We start from the raw sequence: 12,122 nt of genomic DNA, 5'->3' as shown, positions 1-12,122 counted from the left end.
ACATGTTTTTGTCTACTGATATATTAGATACACTTTATTACCATTTTTGTTGAGCACAGTTATCATGGTTACAGTAGTAGATAAAATAAATGACTCAACTGACTAACTGAGTGAAAGCTAAAGACAATGGAGGGCACCAAAAGATCAATTATTCTACTGAATAATCTCTATTTGTGGTGTTACTGTACTTAACCTGTACTGAAAGTATGGAAACCATTTTCTTCTAAACCGGAATTGTTCTGAGTAACTTAATATTAATTATGACCAATTTTAAAGAAAAACAAAAAGCACACTACAATTGATTTTTTGAAAGTACTGCATTCCCTTCTGAATTTCTTTTTTGATTTTATTTTTATGTTTTGAGAACAGCACATTTAAAAATCACGAATGAATGAAACGTCCTAATTCATATTTAATTTATCGATGATAGTATAACAATATATGTTAAATGTTTAGAAGCATGTCAACAAGCTAAAGTAGGTATAATAAGATAAACACACCATATAGAGGTTTCGGTGTCACATTTGCAGGACCGTCCAGCCCCAGTAGATAAACCAGTAAACCTGTGCACAGTGCGTGTGCTCGTGCACCACACCTCTTTCCATACTTGGCCATGCCTGTCTTGCTCCTTCGTCATTGGCTGCTGCGCAAACAGCCCGGAGTGACCCGGATGTGCAACAGGGGCCTGTTTTCTGACGGCAGCCTCCTTCCGGTAGCCCGGTTGAGGAAGTGAATTTCGCTGACAGGGCTGGGTTCGCTGAGGGAGAAGGCGAACAAAACATCTTCGGCGGGGGACTAAACGAGTAACGGGACAACGGGACACGAGAGGAGCGCTCTGTGACACTGCGGTGAAGCTAAAGTGTACGGTCGTCGGTGAAATCGTGCTCCCCTCCCCGTCTGAGACGCCACAGACCGCCGCAGACATGGTAAGGGCCGCGAGAGAGACGGGGACGGGGTGAGCGGGTTTCGGTGGGCCTGGGGAGGGGGCTTGGCTAAGCTAACGCCCGCTGGAGGTGCAGGGTGGGAACCTGAGAGCGGCGGGGGAGCCGAGTGTGTAAATCACCGATGGATGTTTGAGTTTCGCTGTTTGCAAACTTCTCCGCACCGGATACGAATGAATTAGCTCCATGCTAAGCTAACAGCTAGCTCCTTTAGCTCCTGGCCAGGCTGCATAAAGTTAGCACAGGATGTTTTGGATTTGACACAAGTTCGTGAATACTATCAGAGTGTCCTAATATAACACACACACACACACACACACACACACACACACACAGTCCTGCAGTCGTGCACACAGATCCTAAATTAGTCCAGTTGCCTGTGGCTAAAATAAGACCACTTGCTCCTCCTATTCCTAAACATGACAAGCTGTCAGCTGGGATTTTTCTGGCCTGCCAGTGTGATCATGACTGTTCAGCCAGTGTTTTCTCTTGGAAATGTGAAGCCCTGTCAGCACCTACAAGTCTCACACTCTATTATTGCTTGTTTTTCAACATTTTCTGTACCTCTCTATCTTATATGGCAGTAAAACTGTAAATGCTCTTTGTTATAGTTGATAAAAACAAATATTTAACTAGAGCCTGGAGCACCACCTTGTGCTTTCACATTGCTTATATAACTATGATGTGTAATATTCAAACATGTTTGAAAATGTGTTTTTCCCCAAACTGGGAAGAGCAGCTGGTTTTTGTCCGCAGTCGCCCACTCTCCTCGGCCTCGCCTCATCCATCCTGCTGGCTCAGCCTCTTCGCTCTCCACAGACCCTGGAGGTTGTTGGTCTGAGCCGGTGTTTACACAGAGACAGCAGCACAGATAAACACAGCGTCAAGCAGCACAGGTGTCTGATAGAGCAGCCTGATTCGGTGGCTGAGAGACATTTTAAGGCAACTCGGGGAAAAGCCAGTTGCATGGGAGACATTAGCTAGAAACGTCTGTCATGTTCAGGGACACACTTTAGAAGATTGTTTATGGAAAAAACGGTTCATGCTTTTATAACATGTCACGTTCCTTTTAATTTGGTGTAGGTTGGTAGAAGCAGTTATTTATAATTTACCGTCATGTAATTACTGAAGTCACGGTTAGATGGTTTTAGACCGATGTCTCGGTGAGTTGGTGGGACATTGATGGCACAGTCTGATAATACCCAGATGAAAATGATTGTAGGAGCCAGTAACCTCAAATGGTTAGATGAAAATGTGTTTCGCCCACCTACTACTACAACAACACACCTTTGTACACCTTTCTACACATTCTTCAAAGTTTCATGTCGTGGCTGGTCTGTCCTCTCCTGCTCACTACTTTCCTGCTGCTTACTGAATATTTACGTGAGAGAAGCCCCCGGGGGAACACTACTATTTCCAGTCCAGTTTTCTGTCATTATGAATACCTTCATAATTTAGTGACTTGACTAAATAAAGTTTAGTATTTCACATTTTGTTTATTCTAAAACTGCCTCACAACAAGGAGACATCACAGCGGAAGGGAAATCTTTGTAAGATGTTACTAAGAAGCTGCAGCAGATGGGAACGTTGATGTGCAAGAGTTACGTGACTTGGGCCTGCTGCTTCACAAACTAGTTTATTGGGAACATTGAGCACATTGTAAAGTTTGTTGGTTCACTATGTACACAACAAAACAAACCTCTGCTAAAAGTCAGACATGTAGAGAAAAAAGAATGACTGTAGCTTTAATTAATATTAAACTGTATTGGAAACTGTAGACCGTGATGCTGGTGCAGCTATAAAACACACATTGTGATCGTTCTGCAGATGAGGTGCATCAGAATCTGATTCAGCTCAGCAAGTGATTGATTAGTCACAGTGTGTATTCACTTTGGGGTAATTAATCAGAGCTTCACATCACGTTGGAGAAAAACAGAAAACATTGTTTGACAATTTGGGAAGAAATAGAAACAAATAGCCCAGATGCAAACGAAAGACAAAAAAACTTACTGCATGGTAGGTCAGACACCAGGCTGCAATTTCTTTTGAGAAGCCATGAATTTCAAACCTTTTTTTATAAACCTGTCCAAACATGAAGGTGAAGTTTGGCCTTACTGCACCTGATGTTTACCTGTCTGTAGTTCACCTCAGTGCAGTTCACTACTGGCTGCTATTTGATTTTTAGCTGATAGTAATTTAGCTTCATATCTTCCATCTATATTGTCACCTATGCACCGTTTAACCCTATAACACCTGACCCAAGAAATAAGGGACAGAAAATTCAAATATTTTGAATCTGAAGTCTTTATTTGGCTCTTTTAACAAAATGTGTAAAAAAAAAAAAAAATCATTTGCAAACATGTTTTTGTTTGTATCATATTTGATACATCGAGCATTTCATGCAGTAACAAGAACTTTTCTCCTTGGCCATCTGTAACATATGCATCTTTATTATTTTCTTTATTATCAAACTGCTACCTTTTTTTTAATTTTTTTTTTTTATAATCTCTTTAATTTGGCCCAGTGGTAAGTAGGAAAACAGTTCCTGTCCTTGTTTAGGCACAGGTGGACATTGCATTTTGCACAGAACACATGGAAAAAGTGAGGAGTTTCTTTGCAGTGCTTGCACCTTTGTCGTCGTGCCCAAGTTGGGAAGTGGTCAGCACACTGCACAGTGGCCTCTTCCATGGTGCTGTTGGTGTTTGTAGTTTTGAGCAAAGTTTTTAGTATATGGTGATGCAATAGGCCTCAGAAATGTATGTTTGTATATATGATATCCACGGTATTATAGGGTTAAACATTTTCCCCGACATGGTGCATACCTGGAATACCTGACACAGCCATGGCCGAATGAAGCGTATCCTTTGCAGATGACATTACTGGTTTGGACAATATCAGATGTGTCACATGTGCTGGAAAGGTTGATACAGAGAACACTTTTGTACACTTGGTGAATCAGTTCGTTTGTTCTTTTGACTATTATCTGCAAAATACTGGCATGACAGTCTGGTCTACTGAGCTGGGATTGTAGTGGATGTACCCTCACTGTGCAAGCAGTGTGTGTCTGCAAGAGCATAAATATTTACTGCAACTCAGATGAGAACATTTGATATTAAAAAGTGGAGCTGCACAATATTGAAAAAAACTTTTTTTTTTCTGCGATACATATTGCGATGTGTAGAAATACACGCTTGGAACCCTTCTCATATGGTTTAACACGGGCACATGCATCTGAAATAGTTTTTTGGTTTGGACGGCAATGAGATCCGGCATTGCACTCGTCATACGGAGCTTTTTGGTGCCGACTTAAATGATCAAATAAATTAGTTGTTTCCCTGTGTTGTGGCAACAACTGCACAACACCTGCGACAAAGTACTTGTTTTTGGTCAACATCATCCTTTCTGTGTGTATATATATATATATATATTTTTTTTTTAAGAACCCATAAATCAGAATTAATTTATGTCAGGCAAACATAGATCCGTGCAGGGTTTTTTTTTCCTTTTGAATAATAAATAAATAAAATGTTTGCCCTGCATCACACCTCCTGCAATGTGACTGTTGCACATGTGCACATCACAATGTCGATGCTGAAACGATCGCACCCTATTAAAAACACACATTTTATTTACGTAAAAAACATGTTTATAATTTTATTAACAAATCAGTACATTGTTGAATTGTGCATTTTTTTTTTTTGTTATTTTTGTCTTTGTTCTGTTTTTCAGAAAAAGCCACATGTACCAAAGTTAAATATAACTCCCTTATAAGAAAAATGACTTGGATATTTACCTTTAATCCAGTGGAATAAGTGTTGTTCATTGTGTATGTTTCAGAATGACCAGCAGCTGGACTGTGCTCTGGACCTGATGAGGCGTCTGCCTCCTCAGCAGATCGAGAAGAACCTCAGTGACCTCATTGACCTGGTGAGTCTGGGATTTTCCTGTCAGATTTCCTTACAGGCAAAGCACAACCCTGTCAGGGTTTGTGTTACAACAAACTTTAAATGCAATGTGAAAAAAACTGTTTTGTTTATTACAAGAGGGTCAGATTACCAAAGTGGCATGTTAGGGTTGTGTTTGACAAGATGACTCGGCACATTTTAGAAACTTGTGAAGGGTTGAGAGTTAAACTTTTAGGGAGTTTGCTTATTTTAAAAAAAAAAAAAAAAAAGAAGAAAAAAAAAAGAAACCCAACTTTTTTCAAAATTGTACATTCACATTTGAAACACCAAATACTTGTTAATACAGTGAGAACTAAGCTCTGGTTTCTGTCTTGGGGTAGCAGATCAGTGTTTTTTGCAGCGTCAGCATCATGTGTTTTTGTGGTTTTGTGTGTGGTGTGTTCATGTAGGTTCGTTGTCCTCTGCTATGCAAGTGTGACTGTTGCTGCACATCACTGTGTTGTCTAGCTGGACTGAAACTACTTACTGGTGCAGGGTGGTTGTTGTGTACAAAGTGGAAGTCATGTTTTGTTTCCCCGTTAATTTTCAGTCAGTTTTCACTGTATGTGAATCACTTCCTACATTTGTCTGTTCGCTTGATATTTTGACATTTTTGGAGTTTTATCACGGCTGTGACAAAAATGAGTCTGACAAATGAAGCCAAATCAGACAAAAATCAAATCACACTTTTACCAGTGTTTGCATGGCAACTTGTTCTGTGGGCATATCCGTTCCTCTCCAGCCAGACCCCTGCCTGCTCGCCTTCCTCTTCCCCCACCTTTAACCTCTCCTCCCCGGGCGTCAGCCGTCTCCTCACCCATTTCACTGTGTCCGGTCATTAGTGATTATTATCACAGCTGTCAATCACCCCTACTGCCAGGCACATTAGGCTCCAGCATCCCTGCTCAAATTCCTGGCAAGTCACAATCACCTGAAATTACCTCTTTGTTTCCTGTTTGTGCCACATATCTGTTCCTCTCTGATCTCCATTTTCTCCTCCACCACTCTTCCCACTGGACTCCTTGTCCCGCTGGACTGCCAGGTGTGTGCATGTGCAGGGGTGTAGGGGCTTTTTTAGGGAAACAGGGCCTCCTTTGTGTTTATGCTCTGATGCAGGAGCACCTAGACAGCAGGGTCCATGTCAGTCTGTGAGAAGTAATTTGTACCCCCTTATCCCCTAGATATTATGTTACCCACTGATATTTTATTCCAGCTTCACTCATTAAGCACAGACTATTGAGTGTGCCGGAATGTGGGAGAAGACAACAACTTTAAATCATTTTTCACTGAAAAGACCAGATGGTAATGGCAGGTTTGTCCTGGCAGGTTGTTTCTTAGGTGTCAACATGGCAGTCAGGTGTCTGAGGTGTCAGGATGTGCTGTTTACACAGTTGTGTTAATGTACAGAGCTTTTCTTCTCCATGTGTGTGTCCAGGTACCCAGTCTGTGTGAGGACCTCCTCTCCTCTGTGGACCAGCCCCTGAAGATTGCCCGTGACAAGGCGGTGGGAAAAGACTATCTGCTCTGTGATTACAACCGAGACGGCGACTCCTACAGGTCCCGTTTATAACTGCACCGCAGACAGACAGGGAACATTAACTACATCTTGATCTGTTAATCAGTCATGGGAAAGTGAGCCACAGGCAGTGAAACTGAAATTAAATGTTTAGCTCACTTTTAATGGCTTTTAAACTAAACCTGTTTTCTCAGTTGAAAGCAGTGAGCGTCTATTGTCAGACTGCAGCTTCTCCAGTGTGATGAACATTTTATAGATAAAACAGTCGATCGTCTGATCAACAGTAATTTAACACACTGTGACAGACATGTTGTTGTATGGCCAGTAGTGGCTATTCTTACCAGACCCTTAGCTAATGTTAGCTAACATAACCTGTTTGTGTTTATCTGTGTGTGTATTCAACTCACTGTCTGTCAGGTTATATCGTCTATGTCAGAAGAATCTAAACACGTTTAGGGAAATCCGGTGTTCTTGTTAAATAGGCACAACAGCAGAACATTTGCTTAGATGCATATTTACATTGAATTATGTCCTACTTCATTCATCAGATCCCCGTGGAGTAATAAGTATGAACCTCCAATTGAAGACGGTGCAATGCCTTCAGCTCGCCTGAGGAAACTGGAGGTTGAAGCCAATAATGCCTTCGACCAGTACAGAGACCTGTGAGTACGGGTGAAGCAACCTCATGGGGAGTTTTTAATAAACGGTCCGTGTCGCCCTGTTGTGACCTTGGATATTTGTGTGCTTTGAGGTACTTTGAGGGTGGCGTGTCCTCCGTTTACCTTTGGGACTTGGATCATGGCTTTGCTGGAGTTATTCTCATCAAGAAGGCTGGGGATGGATCCAAGAAGATCAAAGGGTGCTGGGACTCTATCCATGTGGTGGAGGTGCAGGTAAGAATCAGCTGATAGGATGCAGGTGGATATTTGAAGTAGCACTTTTTTTTTTTTAACTAGGCTACAGTCATTTTAGCATTTCAGGACAATTGCAGCGTCTCCTCCATCCACGTCTGAAAGTTTCTAAAATCAGTAAAAATCTAAAAGGTTAGAGTCAAAACGACGCCACATTTCCAAACATTAAAGGCAAAGAAAAAACAGTATATTTTGATCTGTACTGATAAGTGACTGCTGAGTAATCTGCTACATAACCATATTACCACATCTCCCAAAAACAAAACTCAGACTTTTATGAATTAATTGGATCTTTATTGTTTTGTACATGATGTTTGCATCATGTTGATGCAGCATTATAAATCTAGAGTGGTGTAGTGTAAAAAATTCTAGTTTACTTTAAGTTGTTCGGACAATGACCTGATCTTCTTGGTCTGTGTGCACGAACAGGAAAAGTCCAGCGGTCGTACTGCTCACTACAAACTCACCTCTACTGTCATGCTGTGGCTCCAGACAACCAAGAGCGGCTCCGGTACCATGAACCTCGGCGGCAGCCTCACAAGACAGGTACGGTACTGAATGACCAGAAAAGCCATGGCTGATGCTTCCAGCTGTGCTGTATTTGTCTGTGAACTTAATTAGTTTTATCTTTTCACAGATGGAAAAAGACGAGACAGTTGGAGAATCCTCACCCCACATCGCCAACATCGGTCGTCTTGTCGAGGCGAGTATAACTCCCAGCGTCTTGGCTGTTTGCCTCTTCTGACTGCACACCTACAGCAGTCATTCTGTAGTGTGTTGTTTCTTAATATGATTCTACACAAGAATCTGTTCAAATATCCATAAAATGTTGTAACTTCCAACATATCACGTCACCGAGCCATGTTTAGGACAGTTCAGTCTCCGAACACGCTGGAAATGGAGGAAGCGCTTGTGCTGAAAGTTAAAGAGAGTTTCTAATGTTTTTGCAGGATATGGAAAACAAGATTCGCTCCACACTGAATGAAATCTACTTTGGGAAGACCAAGGACATCGTCAACGGCCTAAGGTACCGAGCTGTTAGGATGGCATGGACCTACTTTTGCAGGCATCTGCAGAATCTTTTTCTCGTAGCGCCGGTCTTACTGGGAGCCAGTTTCTCTGCATCTCCATCTCTCGACCTGTTCAACAGATATTTTCTTACCTTTTGTCAGTTTCTGTCATTTCATGTTTGATATTTTATTTAAACCTTCCTCTGTTGCATCTCTTCAGTGCTTATTTCATCATTTCATTCCCCCTTCCCTCTCTTCACTCTCTACGACCAGTCCAGTCTTATTTAATTGCCTTTCATCTCACATTTCTGCTGCCATTCATTTCACCGTCTGTTCCCTCTGTCACCTTTCCTGTCGCCTTTCCTCTGTGCTCCAGATCTATTGAGTCTTTGCCTGATAACCAAAAGTACCGGCAGCTCCAGAAGGAGCTGTCGCAGGTCCTTACCCAGCGTCAGATCTTCATTGATTAGGGTGAGAGGTACAGCCTGGCATGGAGAAAGCTGGTGTGTGTGTGTGTGTCTTGTTAAATAGAGAATGAACAAAGGGGAATGTTGCTCTAATACTGTGGCTGCCGTCTGCTGATGTGTGCTGGTTGAAGTTTGTTCTCATTTATCTTGACTGAAGCCAAACTAACGTGTGCTATGATGGGTTTTTTTTTAAGGTAATGAAAAACTGCTGTTTCCTGCTTCTCAAATTTTAACATCTCCAGTTTTTGCGTTTGACGAACAACCAATTTGAAGATGTTAACTTGCACTCGGGGAAATAGTGATGGGCAGGTCTCACTGTTTTCCTAATTGTATACATTAAAATCACCTAGTTAGATAATGAATATTATCATTATATGTGTGTGGACAGAAATAGTTAAGTTACTGAATGTAACAGCATCAAGCTCCAGAAAACTAGTTAGTCCTGTACTGAGACAGTCCTAACTTGACACTGCAGTCAGCAAACATGCACGTGTGAATGTTATCAATGTTATTGGATTGCAGGTTGAGGCCACTTTATCTAGGACAGTTACTTGTGTATTGATACAACAAAACAAAAATGAGTAGAAAATGACAGAAATGAAAAAAAAAAAAAAAAATCCATGTTGTCATGGCTGAGTTGCACAGGAAACTGAGAGTATGCGGTCCTGTCAGCTGTATGGAGATTTTGCATGCTCCTCTGAGTGCAAACACTGAGCAGCTGTGTAAGCATGTTGTGCAGGTTTTGAATAACCTTTAGTCTGAAGCACAGTCTTTGTGAGGGAGCAGAACACTAACCATGTCAAGAGCATTCAAAGCAGCTTGTTGCCCTTATAAGGTTTTCTTAAATGGTGTGTTTATTCTGTGTTGAACTTTGTCCTGCCAAAGACGAGCCTTTGTAGAAAGGAACAACATTTTAACATGATTGTATTGTTTAAAATGCTGAATAGGATCTAAATATACAAATAAAACAAATACATCTCTATCATTTTAGTTCTTAGTTCACAATGTATATTAAAATAGCTCAACGAGGCATGTTGATGGTGGAGTAGAGGATGGTGAATACTCCTTCAAGACACTGTCAATGGATAAAGCCTGTGATTTAACTGCATGATGACAAGTGATGGTTCCCTTTTCCTGTGTGTATTTAATGTGTGATGATACCTGCTGGTTTGGACTGCATCATTTTACATACACTTTAGATTCAGGTCTTCAGACTATGTTGTTCAGTCTCAGTGGAAAAACTTTTCCAGCCTCTGTTATTGTTTTCATATCTGCTCTTGCACCCACTGAACATTACTCATGTGTTTGTGTCTCTCCCCCAAACAGGAGTGTTCAGACTCTGGCTGACAAGTCAAAGCAGGAGGCTCTGAAGGTCGACCTGATGGAGGCGCTCAAACGCAAACAGAACAGCTAGAGATGCTACTGTTTTTCTTCTGTCTTCTCTCACTCTGTCTCTGCCTCATCTCTGCCATCTTTTCTTCGTTTCTTCACGTCTCTCCCTCCAAGCCTGTTTCAGTACTGCACTCTTGTTTATTTGTGGAAAAAGTAAAAAGGAGAATTGCTTAGCTTTTATGTTTTGTTTTTTTTTTTTTCCTGTCAGATTTTGTTTTTCATCTGCCACAAAGCCATTCACTCCCTCTGTCTCTCTTTACCCCTCTTTTCCGTCTCTTCTCTCCCATCTTATGAATATAATGATAGTATTACCACGGTTATTGATAATCTTACAGTGTGAGGATCATTGTAGTAATAATCCCTGATATTCTCACGGCTGACGTGTCCTCGGTCAGTTTGAAATGAGCCTCTTTGGCCCTTTTCTTCCTCCGTGACGAGGAAACGAAAATAGACTGTGCTGTAGGTGGTGTCGGCTTGGTGGGCCTGTTATCATGTAGATCCAGTTTATTTCTTGCACCTATTTTTGTCCACGACACCCCCTTATATATTTGTATGAACATATAACTGTCATTCTTCCGGGGCGATGTAAGCGTGAAGGTGGCCTTAGGTTTGTGTCAGAAGGTTTTTACTCTTATTCCACTCTGTCCACATGCAGGTGAGCTGTCAGTGGAAACAGACTTATCAAACAAGGGGATGGACTGTTATAACTAACACCCACACCGTCAGCTCGACCCCCCTCCACTGTATAACATGAGAGTTTACATCCCCTCTGTTTAGATTCTTCTTCTCTCCTCACCTACTATGTCTTTGTTGGGGGTCACAGTTTGTCTTTGTCCCAGTGGAAACCTTTGTTTCCATTTTGGAGGGGAATCTTTTGTTGTATTTTTGTTTTGTTTTTATTTTGTAAAGCTTATAATTCATATTGTATTAGAGCCTCCAGCAACAATAAAAATGGTAAAAAGCTACGATTGTTGTTTCTGTTTTCTATTCTTTCTTCATGTGCTGCACTCTACTGAGAAATAAACATCTAAATAACAAACAGTGAAATGTTGTAAGCAGATATTCAACTAACTCCTGTGGGCTCAGGGAGGAGAATGATATGTAAACATAACTGCACACACACAGTTATGGAAGATGTCTTCATAAGACCTTCATAAAAGTCGCTAAATACTGTATGTTGGTGATGTTTTTCTTTCGGTTGCTCCCGTTCTGGGTCGTCACAGCGGATCAGCTGATCTGCAGGATTAATTTGGCACGTTTTACGCCGGATCCTGACGCAACCCGCTGGTCTTCCAAGGTGGTCTCCCATCCAAGTACTGATCCTGACAAAGACCCTGCTTAGCTTCCGGGATCAGACCGGTAAATATGTAATAAGGTTAAATGTTTAAATATATAAAGGTAAAGACAAGTTATGGACTTGGGTCTTTCTGTTTCTGCTACTTCACATTTAATTCACAGAAGTATTTTGCATATTCAATTAATTCTGATGAGATAAAATGTCACTGGTTCCTGTTGTGCAGTTACATTTAACTCCACTTTTACCAGCATTAAAGGGACATGCACGTATCACGACCTCCAATCATTGTCATTATTTGTTCATATTAGCACAGTGGACAGTCTAACAGGTTTATTTTAAGAGGGATAGAAGAAGAGCCCCGTTCATTCATACAGCAGGAAAATGAATCTCCTCTCTTCTGTTCTGTGTGTGTCTGCAGGTCGCCCACTAGGTGTCGCTGACTCCCAGCAGGTCCCGTCTCCAGGTTGGATCAGGGACTGATCTGGTACCTGTTGTCTTTCATGTTTATTGATAGATTAGCGGTTCAGTGAACAGAGGGTCCCCATTAGGTTCTAGAGGTTACAATTATTATGTGATTCGCTTGTGCACGTTTCTACTTAGAGTTCCCTTTATTTGGTCCTGATCCAGTTCGAAAGAGAACCGGG

The 12,122-nt window shown here is 41.4% G+C and overlaps 1 protein-coding gene across 3 annotated transcripts; it reads left to right on the top strand.

The window, feature by feature from the left end:
- Positions 1-681: 681 nt before the first annotated feature.
- Positions 682-11,146, top strand: capzb (capping actin protein of muscle Z-line subunit beta). Of its 3 annotated transcripts, XM_026306522.2 has the most exons (10): positions 682-926; positions 4,779-4,868; positions 6,321-6,442; positions 6,950-7,063; positions 7,153-7,294; positions 7,742-7,858; positions 7,950-8,015; positions 8,263-8,339; positions 8,699-8,793; positions 10,116-11,146. In XM_026306522.2, the coding sequence occupies exons 1-9, from the start codon at positions 924-926 to the stop codon at positions 8,790-8,792; spliced, it is 825 nt and encodes a 274-aa protein (XP_026162307.1). In that variant the 5' UTR covers positions 682-923; the 3' UTR covers position 8,793; positions 10,116-11,146. The 3 variants fall into 3 exon arrangements, with proteins under 3 accessions (XP_026162307.1, XP_026162306.1, XP_026162308.1); XM_026306521.1 differs by lacking the exon at positions 682-926 and having other exon boundaries at positions 4,770-4,868; XM_026306523.1 differs by lacking the exons at positions 682-926; positions 8,699-8,793 and having other exon boundaries at positions 4,770-4,868.
- The last annotated feature ends 976 nt before the right edge of the window (positions 11,147-12,122 follow it).

Source organism: Mastacembelus armatus, chromosome 5 (assembly GCF_900324485.2).
Source record: "Mastacembelus armatus chromosome 5, fMasArm1.2, whole genome shotgun sequence".
NCBI lineage: Eukaryota > Metazoa > Chordata > Actinopteri > Synbranchiformes > Mastacembelidae > Mastacembelus > Mastacembelus armatus.
Note: the sequence above shows the minus strand (reverse complement) of the source record. Positions and strands in the feature narration are given on the sequence as shown.

Bases quoted from the DNA above. Each gene is read 5' to 3' on its own strand.
- capzb (XM_026306521.1), top strand. From the start codon at position 4,770: ATGTTTCAGAATGACCAGCAGCTGGACTGTGCTCTGGACCTGATGAGG. The intron at 8,016-8,262 runs GCGAGTATAACT...ATGTTTTTGCAG, and splicing joins ACATCGGTCGTCTTGTCGAG to GATATGGAAAACAAGATTCG. The intron at 8,340-8,698 runs GTACCGAGCTGT...TCTGTGCTCCAG, and splicing joins GACATCGTCAACGGCCTAAG to ATCTATTGAGTCTTTGCCTG.